The sequence below is a fragment of the Callithrix jacchus genome, chromosome 10 (assembly GCF_049354715.1).
Source record: "Callithrix jacchus isolate 240 chromosome 10, calJac240_pri, whole genome shotgun sequence".
NCBI classification, from domain to species: domain Eukaryota; kingdom Metazoa; phylum Chordata; class Mammalia; order Primates; family Cebidae; genus Callithrix; species Callithrix jacchus.
This window is the reverse complement of record NC_133511.1, coordinates 80,700,186-80,723,472: the sequence shown is the minus strand read 5'-3', so window position 1 is coordinate 80,723,472 and position 23,287 is coordinate 80,700,186. Positions and strand designations below refer to the sequence as shown.

Genomic DNA, 23,287 nt, shown 5'->3' with positions numbered 1-23,287 from the left:
TCAAGTAAGATTCCATCTAATAGTACTGTGTGGATTTAATATATTCTCACAATCATTTCTTACACTTAGGAATTTTTAAGTTTCAGTAGCGATAGATACTTTTTTGGGTTTCTTTAGGCTAGTTATTTTGACATATGTCAATTACTTAGCAAGGGTTAATTTAAGGACTATTGTTATGCAAAAATGAGTTTTCAATAATAATTGGATTTATAATTAAATCCAGTAAATCCAGTATTCATAATTACAAAAGCTTCTTTTGAGAAAATAACATAAACTAAAAAACCCCAATATAAAATCCAATAAAATAATAGTATAGAAATGTGACTGAACCTCAATATGTATGCACATGTGTGAATTTATACACATACATTTGTATATATTCTGCAGGAAAGGAAGTAGTAGCAGAAATATACTTAAACAGAATGGAAAATGTACTCTAGGGAAATATAAGGACAGGATATATATACTGTAAGTGCAAACAATAAGTTATCAGTTGGAATTTTATTAATTAGTAATATATCGTAGTACTGGTTTACAAATTGTGTGTGGCAATGGTAACAAAAGTGGCAGGAAGGAACTCGACCCTCATTCAACATGTCTAATAAATAAAGCTTAGTGATTCATTAAATATTAACACTGTGAAGGATCAAAAGTTCCAGTACCTCCAGAGATCTTAAGCTGATCTCTTTCAGACAAGCCAAATATTCTAGATAAGTAAGAAACTGCATGCTAATACAATACTTTAAATGAATTACCTTGGAAATTAATAGTTTCACTGTGTGCAAAATTGCATGAATCCAAAATATGACATGATCTCCAATAATAATAGAAAATATTAGTCTACCATTTTTCTATCATTTTGGCTGCTCTTTATATCTTCAAATGTATTTCATAACTAGGGTACATATCCACACACTAGCAAGTTTACAAAACATTATATATATGGTCCATTTTCTTGCAACTATCTTAATAATGTGGTTATTTAATAATGTACTTTTGTATGAAATGATGTATTAACATATTTCGATTTTTTATATGAAAAATAAGTGTTCCAATTCTTTTTTTTTTTTTGAGATGGAGTTTCGCTCTTGTTACCCAGGCTGGAGTGCAATAGTGCGATCTCGGCTCACTGCAACCTCCACCTCCTGAGTTCAGGCAATTCTCCTGCCTCAGCCTCCCGAGTAGCTGGGATTACAGGCACGCGCCACTGTGCCCAGCTAATTTTTTGTATTTTTAGTAGAGACGGGGTTTCGCCATGTTGACCAGGATGGTCTCGATCTCTTGACCTCGTGATCCACCCGCCTCAGCCTCCCAAAGTGCTGGGATTACAGGCTTGAGTCACCGCGCCCGGCAAGTGTTTCAATTCTTTACTTGATCTCAGCAATCAGTCTTACAGTTGGGTCTCAGAAATAATGGTCATTTCTGTCATGCAGTCTTGAGGCAGAGGGAAATTAACAGAAAGATGAATGTCAGTTTTACAGTAACTAAACAAATGACAAGATATGGATCTAAAGATAACCACATATTCGAATTGTTCACATATTCTATTTGTTTATTCAACGTGTGTGTCCTTTAGGGCTCAGTATGTTTCTTTATTCTTTATCTTTGATGAGATTAATTTCATTTGATTTTGCATTGAGGCAAAAGACAGACATCTTCTTTCCCTTAGTTTTAATTACTCTCAAATTCATCTAAGAGAGAAAATGTTGCTGATTTCATAAAAGGTTAACCTTGGTATTAGGACAATTTTTTTTTCTACTGACAAATCTGTGCTGTGTTTACATTAACTAAATGTTAAAAATGCAAATCCTGAGCAAGAGTAAAAATAACAGTTATGACTAAAGAATAAATCCCTTCATTGTTAAACCTAAACAGCTTTGAAATTCAGCCATGGAACATGAAGAAGGTAAGACTGGAATTCAAATTTCTGATGTCCATGGCAAACCTGAATACTCTCAGTAAAAATAAAACACACATAGTAGATAATACATAATAGTAAAAAGCATCAGAAATTGATGCACCAGGATTTTGTTAAATATAACAAAGGTCTCTCAGTCCTTCATGGATAAACCTAGCTGGGAGAATAGCACTGAACAGTGTATTGCATTGAGCAGAAATCCCTCAGAAAGGCAACACTGGATTCAGTTTTAGACAGGCATAGACTTCTTTTCAAAACATTCAAAGACATAAAAGACACATTGGGAAATACAATATGAATCTATTTTCATAAAAGCAAAAAGTTCTGGCCACTTTGGTAACTGAAATAAGTCACTTGAGTTTTTAGTTATAGCTAACCCCCGATGAAAAATAAGAGCTCACTACCCAGCAAAGCAGCATTATGGCGAAGTATTCATACACCAGTGAAGGATTTAAGTAAGGACTCTGCAACATGGGTCAACATGGATGGTATTCTTGGTTTAAGAATAGTTTTCTAGTTCATGCGAAAGTGCATAGGAGTGGGAAACTGCCAGCAAAGCAAGGATCCTCTCACAGTATTAAGGCCTGTCCACGTGGGAATGGTCAGTTAAAAGTCAGCCGGTGACCACTAGGCAATGATTTCTGCCCCTGGGCACAGCCCTCTGGGTTTCTTCAATATGACTTCTTTTACTCAAACTGTCGCTCTTCCTCTTCATCTGCTTCTTCAATGACCTGAATCTCATCTGCTTGAGGTAAGGAGGAGTTCTCCCCCTGCAGTTTATTCCCATCAACTTTACAGTTTTCTTCTTCCTCTACGATTTCCTTCCATATCTTGTGATTTTCAGTGAGGTGGTGCATTAGCTGACAAAATATTCGCCGTCTGCTTTTCCTTCTTGGCGGTTCTGTGAAATTTAAAAGAAATATATTCTAATCATAGCAATATGATTTAATCATTCGTCCAACAAATATTAAGTGCCTACTATATTCTAGGCATCTGTCTAAGCACTGGGGTTATAAAAATAAATAGCACCATAAAAATAATAGTATAATAAAAATAATATAATGAAATAGTACTATAAAAATAATCCCTGCATTATGGAGTTCAGATTATAGTAGAAAGAGCTGGAAAAACAAAAAGCAAAACAGAAATATGTTAGATGGTCTTGTTATGGATAAAAACAAAACAGAGAAGAGGTTTAGGGAAAACTGGCTGGGTATGGTATAGAGGAAAGAATTGTGCTGAAATTTCAAATGAAAATAATAACCCAAAGTTTAAAACCAACCTTTAAGGGCATTTTATGTATTGAATTAAACACAGTTACCAACTTGATGAGTATATTTTTTGAAGTCAGTCAACTTTCAGATGCCAATGGCATTATGATGCCATTAAAAAAATAATTTTAAATATATTTTAATAGGATTTGCTATACTAATCCTAAATACAAGGCAGGTGTGTGTTGCAGTGGGCAGTTCTTTGTAGTTATCCTATTTGGTCTTATTTACTACATGCTTGAAAATCAAAACAATACCTACATAGGTATAATTTAATTCTACTTTAAAATAAAGAGCAAACAGGCCGGGTGGGGTGGCTCACACCTGTAATCCCAGCACTTTGGGAGGCCGAGGCAGGCAAATCATGAGGTCAGGAGCTCAATACCAGCCTGGCCAACATGGCGAAACCCTGTCGCTACTAAAGATACAAAAACTTAGCCAGGTGTGGTGGCATGGGCCTGTAATCCCAGCTACTCAGAGGCTGAGGCAGAAAAATCGCTTGAACCCAGAAGGTGGAGGTTGCAGTGAGCCAAGATTGTGCCACTGCACTTCAGCCTGGGTGACAAGAGCAAGACTCCATTTCAAAATAAACAAACAAATAAATAAATAAATAGCAAATAACTGATTTCATTCACAATTACAAAGTGATACTTTTTATTTTTCATTTATACTAATTGTCTTATATAGAAAAATATGTCATTACAGTTCGGTAACTCAAATTCATAATGTCACAAAACTTGGTTCTCCCTTTACAGCCAGGGAATGTATGTTTTCCTTTTACCCCCACTGTTTTGATCTATTTCTCAAGTCTATGTAAGCGACAGATTAGTACGCTGCTATGGAAGTTGTGCTCCGTGCTCCTCAGCTGCCCAGTAGGAATGGGGGTTAGATGTGTGAGAAGGAGTGACGTGAAGGAGGATTTGCCATGAGGACCCACCTCACATATGTTTAGATGTGGTGACAGCCCTACCGTGCATGCACAGGTGGAGTCTGCTGTAGAATACTGGCTGGAGGACAACACCTCAAGAGATCTTACTTTAATTAAACAAGAATAAGAATGCTTGTTGTATGACAGTATCGACTCAGTACCCAGCATACAGCAGTTACTCAAAACATGACCACTGAATCTGAACATTTACATAGTGGTTACTCAACATAATGACTACTGAATCTATATCTGAGAAACAAAGTTCCAAACTTAAGTTAAATGGACATGTGCAGTTATTAAAGGCTGAGTATCCCCATTCAAAATGCTTGGGACCAGAAGTGTTTCAGATTTTGGAATATTTGCATTATATTTAGCATCCCTAATCCAAAAGTTCCAATGAGTATTTCCTTTGAGCATCATGCTGGCAGTCAAACAGTTTTGGATTTTAGAGTATTTCATATTTCAGATTTTCAGACTTGAAATACACAACCTGTAACATTAAATAAATTATAATGTCCCTATATCCTTACTTGGATTTATATTGTTTTCCATTTCTTCATCATCTGTATCTAATTCTTCACCATCTTCATCATCACCACTTTCTGTATCATCATCCTCTTCTGCTTCTATCCACTGACCTGGTAGCAAACCAGCAGCATCATAGGAGTTACACAGGGGACCCACTATATGGGTGATAAAAGATTCTTGGAGTTTTGCTAGTTGAGGAGACGAACGATCCATGAATGGACTGATGGGCAAACCAAGATTTGCCTCTTCATCTCCCTGCATATTTTAAAAAGAAAAGTACATTTTTAACTGGTGAAAGAATCACCACTGAGCTTTGCTGTTAAAATTATCTTGAGTTTTTTTAAAATAAATAAGATATATCAAAATAAACTTATAAATAAGCATCAATAAATCTATTATTTCAACTGTAAAAATTTATTTAATATTGAGAAACCCTAAACAAACTATATTCTCACATTCTGTCCACATCAACCAGTATGGCTGATACTCAGTTAACAAGAAAAATACACACCTTTTAAAATAACTATCAGAAATTTTACTAACAATGTGCAGAATTCTACAGTCAGTTATGGATTCTCTTTATCCTAGAGCAAAAGCATAACAGAAACATTTTTGTTGTAGTTATATCTCAAATGTACAGAGCTGAATTTTGCAAGTGCTTTTCAATAACACTACCTCCACCCCCTTTTTTAACAGCAGAACTCTCTAATGATTCAAAATCAGAAAACCTAAAATGAAAAACAAATAAAGTAGAGCCATCATGATTGAGGTGAGGACCCTGGGACCAAATCCTCAACTGCCTGCCTTCTGGTACCCTCCCACTGTGGCTTCTAAGGCTTAATTTGAGATCAGACTACTACCTAGGTGGTGTTGCGCAACCTCAATGTGTAATTTCACTGTGTATAAAATCGAATAATAACCTACCTTATGGGGTGCCTATGATGAGGTTAAAAGGCCATATTATGTAAAGTGTTTAGCAAAGTACTGAGCATTCCTCAAATGGTACTATTAAGATTTTAGTCCTAGTGTCTGAACTGGTGGGGGATAAATTACTCCCCACGATGTACAAATTCTGCAGGTAAGCAGTGTCTCTTCTGTAATGAGCCAACAAAACCCTGAGGAAACAACCATAAACTGTTTCCGTGATTAACTGTCCCATGATTAGAAATACGATTTTATCTTCTATGAGGAAGAAAACTATTGATATTTTTCAAAAACACAATTGGGTTTATCTACAGGACTCTGTAATTTCATAGATATATCCCAGGAGTCTGGCTTTTCTAAGCCCATGGCAGTTAAATGGCTGTAGGCATATTAAGATAATTAGGATAATAAAAAAAGTGGGCATAGTTAGAATTTTATACACATATATGAAGAAAATTTAATAGCATAACCAGAATTAGAAAGTTTAGTTCTGATGAGGGATGATTAAGACTTCCATATGTGGTAGGATATCAAATGACACTTTCCTCCTTCGATATTGAATAATGACACTTAGAAAGATTTAAGTGAAACTCTCTGAGATAATGTTTTTTAATGATATATATGAAATTACAATAACTAACATTTATTGAGCACTTATGTGTCAGAAACTAAGAAGTTTACATATATTTATTCAATCTTCACAGAAACCTTATGGGGTAGGTACCATCATTATTCCTATTTTATCAATGACGAAACTGTGGAAGAGAGAAGTTAAGTAACTTAACCAACCAAGGTCATATTGCAGATAAGGAAGAGAAGCCAGGATTCAACCTCAGGCATGACTTCCAGGTTTGTTTAATAAGTATTAATTCTATATGCTTTTAAAATAATTATATATGCTGGGTCTAAATGAATATTTCTAATGTTATTGAACCAGTGAATTTTCTAAATTGACATATGCCACTATTTGTTATTACTGTTTGTACAGATAATATAAAGATAGCATTTTCCTTAGCATAAAATTCCTCTTTTGTAAACATGAGATCCATGGGTGAGCTCTAAGGCAAGTTTCAATTATCGTTGAGAGTGAGGATGAGAATACACAAACTGCATATTATAATCTTACAAATTTAGGTAAACACAGCCATTTATTACCCCAAATTAACATAATTTGAACATATCAGAGAATAGCAAAATATTAATAATCTTTCCATGATTACACAGTATGGCATTTTGTAACTTACAAACAGCAGAGTATACATTATTGTGTTGGAATGTTTAGCTGAGGGGTGTAAAACATTGCACATTTTCAATACAATCTGGAAGTAACAAAGCATACCATTTGCATAGTTATATAGGCTCAATTACTCCCTCTTCCCCATCATGGTAAGAAAGCCCTCACCTGGTAGATATCTTGACTTTTCCTGATAATTAGAGCCAACAAGGATTCCTAAGGAATGTAATTTCAAAGTCAAGAAGGTATATTTACCATTTTGGAGATTAAAAAAATGTTAGGCATGTCAGGAAATCAGTGCACTTCTACATTGTAGGAAGCCTCAAAACTGGACCCCCAAAATGGCAGATTCAGCAAAGTGGAAGAATTATTTTAATGCCAAAAATCTCTCTGAATCCCTGAAAACCACTAGGTATCTACTCTCTGCATTTCTAGCCCTCTAATTTCTTAATCTCTGCCTGGACTTCTTCCCAATTGATGTTTCTATGACAGGGAGTTAGTCTTTTTATAGCAGAGTTGAAAATTGATTTATATCCTTTAAATATATTCTGACCACACCCTGAATAACTTAAAAAACACTTCATCGGCCCGGCGCGGTGGCTCACGTCTATAATCCCAGTACTTTGGAAGGCCAAGGCGGGCAGATCATGAGGCCAAGAGATAAAGACCATCCTGGTCAACATGGTGAAATCCTGTCTCTACTAAAAGTACAAAAAATTAGCCGGGCATGGTGGTGCGTGCCTGTAGTCCCAGCTACTCGGGAGGCTGAGGCAGGACGATTGCTTGACACTGGAAAGCGGAGGTTGCAGTGAGCCAGGATCGGGAGTGAGACTCTGTCTCAAAAAAAAAAAAAACCCTTCATCTGGAAATAAATTATTCTAGGTTACAGATTCTCAGAGTTGAAAGAGACCTTGGAATCATAATGTAGTCTAGCCTTATTACAGAAGGCAGTCAGGCAAACATGGGCAGAGCAGGAAAGGGCCCACCCTCCAACCCATCAGAAATGTCAGGTGACCATTAGGTAATAGTTTGTTAAGCTGTTTCTCTAAAATAATAATTGGTTGCAGTTGGCACCAGGGAAAGGCAGTCACTCAATAGATTTAAAAAAAAAACAAAAAACCCTGAAACTGGTGATTAGCAGCTTCCTGATAAGATCTTAGGTGCTGGGTGAGTGGGCTAAAGTGTGTGCACTAAGAGGCAAAATGGTGGAGATTAACTGGTATATGACCTTCCTCCATGAACACTGGACTGGGAAGGAAAAAATGTTTCAAGTGAGCATAAGTACAACTTCAGTAAACACATTGTGTATGTGGCCCTCTCAAGTGCTGGCAGGCCACTGCACATGTGACAGCCACCTCAAGGGAGGAATCAGGGGAGAAGTAACACAAGCCTGGAAGCATGCCAACGTATAAGACTTCAAGTCAAAGGTCAAACCATGTATTTGATCTCTCAGGTCGCCTGCTTGGCTTTCTTCTAAGTGTACTTTACTTCCTTTCATTCTTGCTCTAAAGCTTTTAAACAAACTTTTACTTCTGCTCTAAAACTTGCCTCAGTCTGCTTTATGCCCATCGGTTGAATTCTTTCTTCTGAGGAGGCAAGAATTGAGGTTGCTGCAGACCGGTATGGATTTGCTGCTGCTAACAGCCTTACCGATAGACTCACAGGTATCTTCAGCTCACCCAAGAGAGAAAATAAGCTATTTTTAAAAATTTTAATAGCAAAAGCAAACAGAACAGAGAAAATACTAAGAAACAGAGCAAATGCAACAATTTTTAACCCTTCCCAGTCAAAGCAACTCAGCTTTCAAACACTTAAAAAAGCTATCCAAAACTCAAAGAGCAGTGTCTTCTCATGACAGCCCTTAAAAATCTCACCAAGCTCTGTTTCAACTTACCTGCTCATAAAATTCATTGACAATGCCTTCTGTCCATTTCAAATGCAAATCCCGAACTTTTGCTGGACCATTTATATCTGCCAGTTTGATGCACACCTGGCATACCAAGAGGCGATCGTTTTCATTCCGCCATTCTATGCCATTACTATTTACGTCATTTGCCTATTTTGGAAAAACAAAATCATTTTAAGTTCTGAAGGCATTTTTAAAAATTGTTATTTTGTTTGCTTTTACCAAATTATCTTAAAATTGTTTCCTGTCTAAATGACAGAAATTTCAGCAAACAGTTCTGTTTAACATCAGTTTATTCCATAACATGGAACTCTACTGGTTAAATTTCCTTTCTAAAAAATGCTTTCTAGAAAAACATAACCAACCTTGGGTTTCAATATTTGTGACCACAAAGAAACAGGATTTATGTATGTATGTATGTATGTGTATAATATCTATTAAGTATAGCAGATACACAGTATCAAAAATCATATTAGAATTATAACTACTTATTTCTACCTCAAAAAAGAACACTTCAAGAAGGTAGAGAAGTTTGTTCTAGCTATGAAAGGCAACATGAGATTGTTAACTGAACACAAGTCTGAGAAGCTGGCCCTATAGTCTTAAATCCTGACTCAGAATGTCATGAATCAGCATGTTAAATCCTGAATCAAAAAACAGTGGGTAACAATGAAAAAACTGCTTAACCTATTTGAATCTAACTTTCTTTATCTATGAAGTAGGAAAAGTAATACCAATCTAGCCATGTTGCCATAAGGATTAATAAATGAAAAAAATGCCTTAGTCACAGTAAATGTTAAATAAATATTGTTATTTAAATAAACAATCATCATTATTAGCTAGGAAAAGCCTTTCAACAACAAAAATTTTGTTTTGTAAAAAATGAAAAGAATGAGCCACATCATAACTTTTGAACTTCAGTGTGACAGTTGCTTTTTGGCACCAAACTCTTTCAGAAAAAAAAAAATTATGTAGAACACCACCATAGAAAATACTTGAAAGAAGAGCTCTTTTGATTGAAACTTAATAGAAGGTCTAGAGACCCATTCATATGGCATTTTCTTGAGAGACTTCAAAATAGAAGTCTTTAAGGAATACACATTCAAAGGCATTGTGTTCGATAATCTTTTACCTGTAAAAGGTGATTTAAACACTTAAATGAATTTTTATTTAAAAATTAAAGTGAACAGAATTATACAACTATGAAGTAATTTTAAAGGTATCCTGATTTCTCACTGATTTTTACAAGAATTTCATTAATATCATGACAGCAACATATATGAGGGTCTCCTAACAGCAGGTTTAATCTAGTACTCCTTTGTTACCAGTTTATCTACCCTGCAGGTACAGCTTCTTTTAGGTCACAAAAGTCATCAAGAAAATAGCTGCTTCCTGCAAGCCAGAGTGGGTATCTAAAGCAGTGGTTCTCAACTTTTTTAACCTCAAATGTCTGAGAGATAAAGCACAGTGTCCATGAGTACACTGTCATTCTAGGGTAGCGATTCCTGATCCCCTGGTAAATGTGAGTTCTTTGGCCTAGTCTTTCCTCATTTTTCCCTAGCAGAATGTCTGCACATATGGGCAATCGCAATAAATACTTGTTGAATGAGTGAATTATTCTCAAGTAGAAGAGGGTACTTCCTCTTCTTTCTATTAGAATCACTAATATAAAGAAGGTATAACAGGTGCAGTGAGGTAGGCATATTTAACTGAATTCTTAAGAAACACATAAAATTAATTTTATATAATGCCTTACTTGACACTGAGCATGGCTTTGTAATATCTCTCTTTAAACTCATTTGAAATAACTGGTTTATTTCTATGTGAAAGTATGAGAAGCAAAGTCACAGCTGTATAAGTTTATGTGTCAAAAGAAAATATAACAAGCAATATTTTAGGAAATTTTATCATAACGATAAAAATGTTTATTTTTTAAAATATAGGCATAAATATTATTTTACATCAATTTTTATTGTTACTTCCTAAGTAGTAATAATTCTAACTTAACATTAAAAAACCTTTTACCAGTAATACTGACAATAAACATTTACATTTTTTAAATCAGGCACAAATTTGCATAACAAACCTTGGAGTTGAATTCAGCAAGAAAATCAAAATGCTTTTTAAGATCTGTGGCAAGGATTGCTTCGATGACTAAAAAACGAAAACGCTTGAATTCCACATGATCAAGATTAAGAAGGAAGTTGTATTCTGGGCGAGAAAGATATAGATTCCAAGCTGACGCAGCATGATGATTTTCCAAAACAGATTTGTCATTGTATAAAACTGCCTAAAAAGACATACAGAAAAATGAGGCAGACACCTCAAAGAAAATAAACTTTGATATCAGTTTGGCAGTATACAAACAATGAATACCTACTATATACTAGGCATTTTACCAGGTATTTTAGTATCTGTGAAAATACTTGTGATAATTTTATAAATGAGTAGACTGACATGCAAAGAGGTTAAGATATACCTTTCCTTCCAGCATACATAGCTAGTAAGTGAAAGGGTTATTTATCTTCAAAGTTTGTTTTTGCAGACACTGTGCTGCCTCCCAAGAGATGTAAAGTTGATATTTTGAGGTTCATTTCATTTAATCAGAAAACCTTCTCAGATAAACTTCTATGAATAAAGTCATTAGGGATCTAGAGCAGGTTTCAAAATACATTTCTGTTGTTTAGTCATTCTGGAGTCAATGGGGACTAAAGAAGAGGAAGCAGGAATACTGTCCAGTGTAAGAGACCTGCCTGTCGGAGATGGACATATCCTGGATTCCCATCTTCACTTAGTGCCTGGGAGTAAAACAGAACTATGTAACAGATAAAAACACAAATCCTCTGGTCCTAATTGTGTGGAACTACTAATTTTTTCTACACTTCATTGGAAGACCCTGAGGTGCTGGCTCAGTACTCTAGGACTTTGGAATACAGACTCAAAATCAGTGGAGTATGGAATTTCTAAAGCCTCTTCCACCTCTAAAAATTAAGCAATTCTTTAAATTATTAAACAAGTATAGTAATTAATAAAAGAATTTCTACAGCCAAGTTGTGTTAAAGGCCAGGGATAAAAATTAAAACCCTATCCCTGTTTTCATGGCGCCTACTGTGTAATGAGAAAGAAGGACAGATAGAATGAGATCTCAGGTAGGATACACATTCTAAGAGCTTAATTAAATAGCTCTACTTATTTGTGAAAATTAGCTATAGGCTAGATTTAAGCACAGGAGCATAACATCAAGTGATTATTTTTTGCAGTATTTAATTTTATGTAAGCAATGCTATGATTTAAACTTTGCAGTGGGTCATATAAAGGCATTTCATACTACCCGTAATACAACTTCTCAACATTATAAATCCCAAAGACAAAGAGTAAGCTTTGAAGACTCCCTAAGGGGTCCATTTACATTTAGTAATGATTTGACTAATTCATGCTCAAATGTGACAAAGTTTTAACTATGAAGACAGCTCTGTCTGTTCAGGAGAAAGTAATTCAATTCCAGGCTCAATAAAACACAATGTACAACGAGTGCCCCGTGAAGCTAGCTGACTTAATATACTCACAGCTAGCAAGATCAGTTTTTTAAAAATGAGAAAGTTCCGAATTCCTTCATTCAAATTACCCTTTGAAATTGCCAAGAAATATAAAATGGGGGAAAAACAGTCAGAATTAGTATTAGAATCTAGATAGATTCACAATACTGAAAACTTCAAAGACATGGTGAAAATGAGAATGGATTGAGAAGAGCCAACCAAGTCATTGCATAAGAAGGAGAAACCTATCTGAAGAGCTAAGTGGAAGGGTTCCCTGCTGGACCTCAGTAGACTAACAAGCTCAAAGGAGAGCAGGGGGAGGCAAGAAAGCAGTAAGTAAGAAGCAAATGTCAATTCTTCTTTAGAAGAACACTAGAAGGTAGCACATAGAGCAGCAGACCAAGTGTAAACTGAGTAAGAAAAACATTTCAAGCAAGCAGATAATGAAGCCTCAGCTCTTACTGTGGGCTCTTAGAAGCAAAGAAAAACAGGGCCCCAGCTCATTTGGAGCTGCAATAAGCTAACATCCTTTGACTCTGAGCTAAAGCATCTTGTTACCTGCTTTTTCTAGATCCTTCTCTCTACAACAAATACATCAGTACTTTGGGAAAGCAAATTAGTTGGTCATAAACCTTACTTTTCACCCTCTGAGTTGGAAAGATCTGAGAAGAGGTTTAATACAAACTGACAGAATCTTAACAAATAGTAACATTTTTAAATAAATAAAAGCAAAAGGAGAAAACCCTTCAGACATAAGAAAGACTTAGATCATACAAAGGATGAGTCTGACTAATCTAAGCAAATGTCCCCTTTTAAAATGTAAGAAACAGAAGGAAACATTAACAAAAATCTAGGTCAAACTCATCTAATGACTAAAAAAGTACTTCAAGTGAAAAAGATTAAGAACTGTTCATTTAAAAAATAATATTCCCAACTCAAAAAATCCAGTAGAGAGAGAGCAGACAAATAAGGTGCTACAGAAAACAAAGCAGCTAGTTTTGTAAAGAAACAGTCTTGATGAATGACTGTTATCTCAGGATTCTTTTACCCTGAAGTTCTCAGTTTGTTCTTTTCTATGTTTACACTGCTACAAAGATAATACCTGAGACTGGGTAATTTATAAACAAAAGAGGTTTAACTGACTCACAGTTCCACAGGGCTGGGAAAGCCTCAGGAAATTTACATTCATGGTGGAAGGCAAAGGAGAGGCAAGAGAGGCAGCAGGAGAAAGAAAGCACAAAGGGGAAACTACTACTTTTAAACCATCACATCTCGGGACAACTCCCTTACTATCATGAGAACAACATGGGAGAATCCGCCCCCAGGATCTAATCACCTCTTGCCAGGGCCCTCTCTTGACATGTAGGGATTACAATTACAGATTTGGGTGGGGACACAGAGACAAACCATATCAGTTCTAAAATTTCTAATAATCTCTTATCTTCCTTTATCTTAGTTACCACCCTTGTTTTGATGAAACACATTTTAAAAGAACTTTCTCAAGATGGTCAAGATGTGATTGTTTAAAATCACTGCATATCTGAAAATCTCTTTATTTTGCTCTTATGTAAAATGGTAGCTTAGCTGAATACAGAACTCTAACTTGAAAATAATACTCTTATGCCAGCACTCCTAGCTCTTAAGTCATAATCATATCTCTCTCTCTTGCTCTGCTCTCTCCTTTGCTTACACACACATTATTTATTTATTCATTTTCTTGCTTTACTAGAATGTAAGTTCGATGAAGGGCAAGATTTAACCCATGTTTTATTTAATATAACAATGCCTAAGTAGTGCCTACCCCACAATATGCACCCAATAAATACATGAACAAATAAATGAATGAATAAATTCCCTTAGAATTTTAGAGACTTCATTTTAATATTATCTAGCATCTATTGTTGCTAAAATACAATGATAGTTGAATTTTTGTTCGTTTATAGATGTATTATTTTCATCTTCTAAGGAGTTCTTTTATTTTTAAGAATAAAATCTCTGGTATTCTGAAATTTTTTCATGATGTGCTACGTGTGGGGTTTGAGATTTTTTTCTCTCTCTTCAACTTTCCTGGCACTTAGCGAGCCCTTTCAATCCAAAGACTCCCTACTTTTTAGAACTTCCACTAGTCACATCTTGATCTAGTCCCTTATGTCTTATTGTCTCCTTCCCTATATTTCCTTTTTATCTTCCTGGTCTATGTTCGAGGAGAGATGACCTGGACTTTTACTTCCAATGCTTATATTGAATTATTAAAATTTTCTGCAGTAATATTTTTAGTTTCTAAGAACCTAACTTGTTCTCTGATGTTTCTTTTTCATAGTTTCCTGTTCTTACTTTATGGATGCAGTGTTTTCAAATTCTTTGAGAATACTTTTTAAAAAAATAATTAGATGATTCTCTATTCCCTAAATTCCCCCTGTGGTCAGTTATTCTTTCCATCTTAGCCTTTTCTTTCCAAGCTTCTGGTTAATGTCATGTCTGATGATCTTTGATTATCTGTATATATAAATAAATGAATTATAGATTGCAGTTGTAATTTCTCTCTGCTGTTATGTATGTTTTATTGTGGAGTCACTCCCCTTGGGATGAATGAGAGGGAAATATGTAAATGTGGATAAGGTTTGTTATCTAGCAAGTTTTGCTTTAGAATAACTGGGGTGCCAACTATTAGATGTTCAGAATGCAAAAAATTTACTTTGGACTACTAACACCCACTCTAGTAACTCTTACTCTCTCCAGGCAGTTTCTTTCAATATCTAAGAAATGAGTTTTCTGCCTGGAGGTAAAGAGGGTTATAGTTGCTCTGCTTAAAAGTGTGTGTGTGCATAGGGAGAACAAACAGGAGCAAATGGTAACAGGAGTCTCTCTGGGGTTCCAGCTATGCTGGGTACTTTTGTTTTACCTGTCAACATTCATCCATATTTCATTTTCCAGAAATGTTATAAATTTTTTTATCTGCTGGCAATAATATCCTTCCTCCTCTTACTCCTTCTGGTAATGAACTTCATACCTTACTATCATTTTAATGCATTCCCAGAAAGAAGGGGAAACAGATACACGTGTTTAGTCAGCTTAATCCATATTTTAGGAGACAAAACAGATCTACAAATCTCAATTTAAAATTTTGTTTCCTTTTTCCTAGTCTCATCAAAATATTCTAGAAATTTTACTATCTCAAGCATTAACCTCCATCTTTCAGCCAACTTTTCATTTGGAAATAGCTCAGAAATCCCTTAGAATCATTATTAATTCTGACATTCCTCCAGGATATACTTGACTATATGTGTCACCTTCTTTCATGGCAAGAATTCTCCTGTGTCTTTCTAGCACACATTCCTTACCATGAGAATGAAGAAGAATGCTTGAGCCAGTTGGTGGTATTATATGCTACTGTCTATAATACACTGGAACTATGGTATCTTTCATTAATTATGGCCTTACTAGACCCACTGAGTTTCCAAAGATGAAAGAAGCTACTTTGTTACTTAACCACATTAAGCCCTAGACTTTTACAAGAGTCCTTATCTCACAGGTGCTAGTAGAAGAAGGCCTCATAAACTTCATTACTTTGGGAAGCACAGAATGTGTATTTCAGAAAACCTAGGAGTACTACAAAGCAAAGAATTCAGACATCCTTCAACATTCAACAAATATTTACTGAATGCTTTTTGTATGTCAAGCACTATTCTAGGTAGTATGGAATAAAGGAGACAAAAATTCCTTCCCTTGTGGAACTGTATATTCCTCTGAGGAGCTCCATATAAAAAACAAAGTACATAAATAAAATATATAGTATCTTAAATGATCACTGCTATGAAAAAAAAAGCAGAGAAGGAGCATAACATATAAGGAAGGGATTTTGAAATTTCAGAAAAAGTCCTCTGGACAGGGAGAACAGAAAGTACAAACACTCTCAGAAAGGGAGTGTTCCTAGGACAGAGATGGTATTAGCAAGGAAGCCAGTGAGACTACACTTGAGTAAGTTAAAAAAAAAATAGAGAGAGACTTAATGGGGCTAATAATGCAGGGCCTTGTGAAACATTTTATGACTGTCATTTACTAGGAGTAAGGTGAATGCCATTGGAGAGTTTACTTTTTTGTTTTTATTTTTTTGAAACAGGGTCTCATATGTTGCCCATGTGGTTGGTCTCAAACTCCTGGGCTGAAGAGATCCTTCTGTCTCAGTCTCCAAAGTATTGAGATTACAGGTGTGAGCCACAGCACCCAACCAGAGCATCTGGAACAGAGTGATGTAACACACTTAAACAGGGTCACATTCTGGCTATGTGTTGAGAATAGACTGAAGGAGAGCAGGGAACAAGCAATAAGACTAGGTAAGAGGCTATACATTTTCACAGGGGAACTCTCTAATCAATCTCCTTTCGATGCTAGCACTTCCTATTGCTTCATCTAATGGAAATTCTTAACAATGAGAAGTTGGAAATAACATGATTATTGATATCATGTTCAGACTTCATGACTGTATTTTGATGTGGACAACAGTTGGGTACCCAACTTGTATAAGTTGTATTCATATATCTTTGTTTTAAATTATCTTCATGTGAGAGAGTTAACTTTGGAATTCACTCATTTGTAACATCCTTGAAAGAGGATATACTTTAAGCAAATGAAAGCAGTAATAAAAACAGAGTGGGCCAGCATGGTAGCTCACGCCTTTAATCCCAGCACTTTGGGAGGCTGGGGCAGGTGGATCACCTGAGGTCAGGAATTTGGGACCAGCCTGGTCAACATGGTGAAACCCCATCTCTACTACAAATACAAAAATTAGCTGGGAATGATGGTGGGTGCCTGTAATCCCAACTACTTGGGAGGCTGAAGCAGGAGAATCACTTGAATCCAGGAGGTGGAGTTTGCACTGAGCTGAGATCATGCCACTGCACTCCAGCCTGGGCAACAGAGCGAGACTCCATCTCAAAAAGCAAAACAAAACAAAAACAACAGAGAATGGACTAGAACAGTAAATAATTTCTACCCACGTAATTTCTGATTCAGGAGCTTCTCATGCTATCTGAAACAGTATAAAACCTTCCATATGTTACCTCCTTAATCATATCAGAAAATTATTTTTAGGTTCAGAGGAATAAACCTTTATTTGAGGTAATATAGCTAGTGAGTGGGAAATCAGAAATCTAAGATAGCACTTAATCTCAAGTCCAGTGTTTTTTCCACTATGCCACTACTCCTCAGGCCTATGATTCATTAAAGGACTAGGATCTTCAAAGATTGTGATGTGCTAGGTTCTCGAGAGAACCGACATCTGATTCTTGCAGAATGGTACTGCAAGTAAGAAAATACGTGCCACGTAGAAGGTAGGATTTTTTTTCCAAAATAATACTTAGAAAGTGGGTAACTACTAATAACTAGATTTAAATTCATCAGAAAGTTACCTGTGGAAATCATGAGCTATTAATAAAGTCTCAGAAAAATTCATCACATGGCCATTTTAATCCATTTACACACATACACACACACACAGACACACCCATTATACCCACTTACACATATATTCATTGCTCCCTACATTCTTTCCCGCCACCCCACATATATGCTCGCAATTCAAGAGAATATATCTCCTATATTGAAAAAGGTTAGAGTATATGAAAGAGATTGAGGTAGAAAAACAGAAAATGGCTACAGAAGATAAGAGGATCAGAGCCAAGATTTAAACATAGAATGATAAAGTGAAGAAGTGAGATGAATTCAGCAACAATCATTAAATACCTGCTCTTCATAAAGCATGCAATTAGAAACACACAGATGACAGTTCAGAAATCCCCAGCATAAACAAACCCAGCTACCACACAAAAATCTTCTTAAACCACAACCACAATAAATTCTACTTAAATCCACGTATTTAGTTCCAATTTTAATGTTTAAAGCTATTGCAATTACAGTATCCTTTTGTTGGGAACTCTCGCCTCCCCATGCAAATTGTGACCTTAAAGGAATTTTATATCTTATTAGCTATAGGAGGTATCTATATACCAGAAGAATTTTTGCATACACTAATATATTCAGAGGTAAGAGATTTAAGATCTGGTATGAAGGCAAATCTTTAGGGAAAAAAGAGAACAACAAAAAAAGATTAATAGTTCTCAACCATTATAGCTTTCTAGCCACACAATAGGCCTAACCAGGAGGAACAGAAATCTTAAATACAGTCAGAGTTTTGTCAGTCTGATTAAAGACAAAAATACTGACAGCAAGGACTCTAGAATTTCACAATACAATGAGTTATTTCAAAAACTATTTACTATTTTCTAGTTGAAGAAGCTGATTTTTCCCCTAATTTTCTAGCACGTCACATTAATGCCATGTGTTATTATCCATTTAATTAAAATGAAGGGTCTTAAAGTCAGGTGGAATGACCATATGATTCAATTAAATAATGATTTATAAAGGGATGCAGAGCATGACTGTAAAATTTTGGAATTACTCTTTAAAGGTGCTGAAAAATATTTCCTACCTGAGGGGCATTTGTAGCCACTAGAAATGCATTTGTCCTCCCTGGGTGATCATAATCATGCATGGCAGCTGCCACATACAGAGCCATCAATTCTAATGCAGGAATGTTTGAAGACAGGCAGCCATAACTCTCATCCGGAATAGAGCAGCTCTTCGAAGAAATATAAGCAATTTGCCCATGGTTAATTCTATCATCAGAATCTGAGGAACAATAAATAGCAAAATAAACCAGCATTAGTACATAAATTCCTCTCAATTTTGCTGTGGAGGGGATTCCCATCGGTAATATGATTACTTATTTATTTGCTGATTTAAGTAAGAATTGAAATATATGGACTTAAAAGAGCGTATTATTTCCAACTTAACATGTTAATAGAGAGGAATCGTGTTAAATCTTATCCTGAAGTTGCTTACTTTATAAGACATGATAGGATTATCTTACCAGTATGATGCTGTCTTACTAAGGCAAACAATAATTTTAAAAATCTCTGGTTTTCTAAATATTTGCTATTTAATGATTAGCTAGATATAATGGCCAGGGTATGTATGATATAACAGAAAAAAGCTATACTAGAGAATAAAATTTGATGAAAACATTACAAAGATTTAGGAAATTAATATATTACCAAACTAAACTTCTCTACATAGATGCTTCTCAAATCTCATCCAGAAAGATTAAATTTTATTTGTAGCCCTAACTATAACTCCTTATCTCTTTTTTGTTTTCTTTCATGAAGCTCCATATAATATAATGGAATAAAAAATGATGAAAAATGAAAAGGCATGGAAAACTGCGGAACATCTCAGTCAACTCTATTTTCATAACTCTATTTTCATCCTCTTGTTAGAAACAACATGTTCACTATCCACACTCTGCTTTTGGTGTCAATATCCTACCACTGATTTCTCCTTTTTTCTATTTTGGTGGCTTTATCTAGCTAGATGATCATTCTATATTTTTGTGAAAGAAATATTTAAAAAGTATAAGAAGGAAAAAGAAACCATATTTAAAGTAGACACACAAAATCACAGATATTAGGTACAAAGTTTTCTTTGTTGTATTCATCAGTGGAACCTAGAAATAATGCTCTGGCATGTTAAAGTCCAAAAGAATTTTTAAATCCTCATTTGGTTGACTCGAGATACACCATCACAATAATTTTTTAACATAATGACTTTAATACACTAGTGACAATTATAAAGATACCTCATTAGTTTCATGCTATTTATAATTTGTACCAAAGTTGAGTTTTGGAATAGCTCACGCTAGAGCATTTTTTAAAATTTATGTTTTTAGAGATGGTGTCTTGCTATGATGCACAAGTTGGAGTGCAGCAACTAGCTATTCACATGTGCAATCTATTGATAGTGCACTACAGTCTCAAATTCTTCACCTCAATTGACCCACCTGCCATCAGCTACCTGAGTAGCTTGGACTAGATGTATGTACCACCATACTGGCTTAGAGCTACTTTTTAAATAATTATTAAAAAATAAACATGAGGCAATTAAATGTATAAATAATGATTTATGTAAATTATATATAAAATTTCTAATAAGAATTTAAATATCAATACAGAGTCAATAATTTGAATTTTCCTATGTGATATGCAATCTGGATTTTCCCTCAATTTTAAAACATATTTTAAAAATCAAAAATGGCAATACTTTTTTTTTTAAGTCAATAATTACTTGGAATTGATATATTAGGATCTTAAAACATTACCTTATATATGTTTCACAAAAAAATAATAGTATTAAAAAGAACACAGTTGGCAAGGGCAATGAAACATAGCTACTTTGGATCCCATTTATTTACTACATTTTAGAAAATTGTGATTTTTAAAATTTGTTAACACATTTAAAAGGAGGCCTCAGTAAAATACATCCAGATTGGAAATGAAGATGCAAAACTCTGTATTCACAAATAGCCTGATCTCATATTTGTAGGAAATCCCAAGAAATCTACTGAAAAACTATTAGAACTAATGAATTTGTTAATCAAGTTAGCAGGAAACAAGATAAACATGCAAAAATCAACTGCTTTATACATACTTAGCAACAAACAAAAAAATGACATTTTTCAGAGAAATAGCAAAAACAATCCTAAAATTCATATGGCATCACAAAAAGACTCGAAGTAGTCAAAGCAATCTTGAGCAAAAAGAACAAAGTTGGAGGCATCAGACTACTTGATTTCAAAATCTATTAGAAAGTGATGGATAGTAATCAAAACAGCATGGGTCAGGCATGGTGGCTCACGCCTGTAATCCCACCACTTTGAGAGACGGAGGCAGGTGGATTGCTTGAGCTCAGAAGTTCGAGACCAGCCTGAGAAACATGGTGAAACCCCATTTCTATAAGAAATACACACACAAAAAATAGCCAGGCATGATGGCATGCACCAGTAGTCTCAGTTACTCAGGAGGCTGAGGTGGGAGGATGGCTTGAGCCCAAGAAGCAGAGGCTGCAGTGAGCTGAGATCACACCACTGCACTCCAGCCTGGGTGACAGAACCAGACCCTGTCTCAAAAACAAACAAACAGACAAACAAAAAACAGCATGGTACCAGCACAAAAACACGTATTTAGACCAATGGAAGAGGATACCACATACTGGTCATCAGTTCAAAGAACAAATCACATCTTGTGGGATAGTACTCTAGCTCCACAAAATATTACACCTGGCAGGGGCCCCATCTGAGTCTTAAAGATGCCATTCTATCATTCTCTCAGGCCTGATGTTGACTGATAAGGTTCATGGAAAGATTAGCAAACTCTGTAGGCATAAGCCCATTGCCGCAATTTTTGGAAAAATTAGTTTCTTGATCAGATGCAATACTACCTATAACAACCTGATGGTTAATAAGGCATTAAGTAAGTTCAAGGATGGTAATGGTGAAGCACTGTAGACAGTGAAGGTAAATCCACATCCAGAATAAGTGAGAACAAAAGCTGTCTCTTCCATGAAGGAAAGGGTCCAATAATCAACTATCACCAATCAATTGGCTGGATGTTCCCTCAGGGAATGGTGCCATATTAAGGGCTCACCATTGGTCTCTCTTACTGGAAAGCAAGGCAATCAGCAGAGGCCTGAAGCCAGGTGAGGTGCAGTGAGAAGCCCATGGTATTTAGCCCATACATAATATCTCTATTCTTGCTGTCATAAGGATATGGTTTGGATGTGTCCCCATCCAAAATTTCATCTTCAGTTGTAACCCTATAATTCCCACAAGTCAAGGCTGGGATTAAGGGTATAGGTAACTAGATCACGGGGATGTGAGTCTCACAAGATCTGATAGTTTTATAAGCACCTGGCATTTCACCTGCTTGCACTTTTCCTTCCTGCCATCCTCTGAAAAAGGTGCTTTTCTTCCCCTTCACCTTTAGCCATGATTGTAAATTTTTCCTGAGGCCTCTCCAGCCAAGCCTCCTATACAGCCTGTGGAACTGTGAGTCTGTTAAACCTCTTTCCTTCATAAGTTACTCAGTCTCAGGTATTTCTTTATAGCATTGTGAGACTGGACTAATACACTTAGCTATTGTGTGCATAAGCCCATGGAATAAGAACTGGAGTAGATAGGGAACGAGACTGATAGCTATAAGAGAAAAGAGATCATTTTGTCCACCTGATCAACAAGAGCCTTCTTTGCAGTGAATGGCCTTTGGTAAGTATTATTTATTAGTCAGCGTTATTCAGAGAAACATAAACAATAGGATGTGTGTATATAGAGACAGATTTATTTTAAGGAACTTGCTGATGAAATTAAGGAAGTTGGCAAGTCCAAAATCTCTACAGGGTTGGCTGGCAGGCTGAAGACCCAAGGAAGAGCTGATATTGCAGTTCAAGTCTGAAGGCTGTCTACTGGCGGAATTCCTGCTTGCTCAGAGGTCAGTCTTTGTTCTATTAAGGCCTTCCATTGATTGGATGAGGCCCACCAACCTTATGGAGGGTTATTTGCTTAACTTAAAGTCCATTAACTTAAATATTAATCTCATCCAAAAAATAGCCTGAAGGAAATATTCAAATTAATGTCTGACCAAGTATGTGGATACTACTGCCCAGTCAACTTGACATGTAAAATTAAGCATCACAGTGAGGGATTGTATTAAGGAAAACTGCCTGTGTTTCAAAGGCAGGAATTTCCCAGTGCCATGCCTCCATCCACCTCCCCATCCAGGAACTTTCCCGAGGGGCAAGGGCTAGGTAGAAATTCCAGGTGTGGTCTTTTCTTAAAAAAAAAGCCCACGAAAAGCTCTGGGAAGAAGGGGCTCTGTTCTGAGCTAGACAGCCAATCCAGCATCGGAATCAAAGATCAATCACGCCAGAGGAAGTTTGAAAGAACTTGTCCAACTCTCATTGGACAAGAACATGAATGGGACGGGAATAAATTCAAAGTTAAACTCCACTGCACCTTACCTGCGGATTTCCCTCTCTGGATCCCCTCCCACAATAATGTAGGAGCTGTCTTTCCCTCTCTACCTGTACGGAATTCCCTTCAGATTCCCCTCCCATGGCAGCGTGGGAGCTCTTTGTTTTTCTCTCTCTCTGCCTAA

At 35.9% G+C, this 23,287-nt stretch overlaps 1 protein-coding gene across 16 annotated transcripts in view; it reads right to left on the bottom strand.

The window, feature by feature from the left end:
* Positions 1 to 489: 489 nt before the first annotated feature.
* Positions 490 to 23,287, bottom strand: part of PDE3B (phosphodiesterase 3B) — a 214,154-nt gene continuing 191,356 nt past the window's right edge. For 4 of the 16 annotated variants that reach the window (XM_078340611.1, XM_078340614.1, XM_078340612.1 and 1 more), the window contains 7 exons: positions 18,733 to 18,932; positions 10,796 to 10,999; positions 8,698 to 8,859; positions 8,352 to 8,477; positions 6,972 to 7,019; positions 4,648 to 4,900; positions 490 to 2,819 (listed from right to left, as the gene is read on the bottom strand). In XM_078340611.1, the coding sequence (XP_078196737.1) occupies positions 2,605 to 2,819; positions 4,648 to 4,900; positions 6,972 to 7,019; positions 8,352 to 8,477; positions 8,698 to 8,859; positions 10,796 to 10,999; positions 18,733 to 18,932 (1,208 nt within the window). In that variant the 3' untranslated portion in view covers positions 490 to 2,604. Of the gene's footprint in view, positions 2,820 to 4,647; positions 4,901 to 6,971; positions 7,020 to 8,347; positions 8,500 to 8,697; positions 8,860 to 10,795; positions 11,000 to 18,732; positions 18,933 to 23,287 lie in introns of those variants that run through there. The other 12 variants (XM_078340613.1, XM_078340616.1, XM_078340617.1 and 9 more) reach the window with 5 other exon arrangements.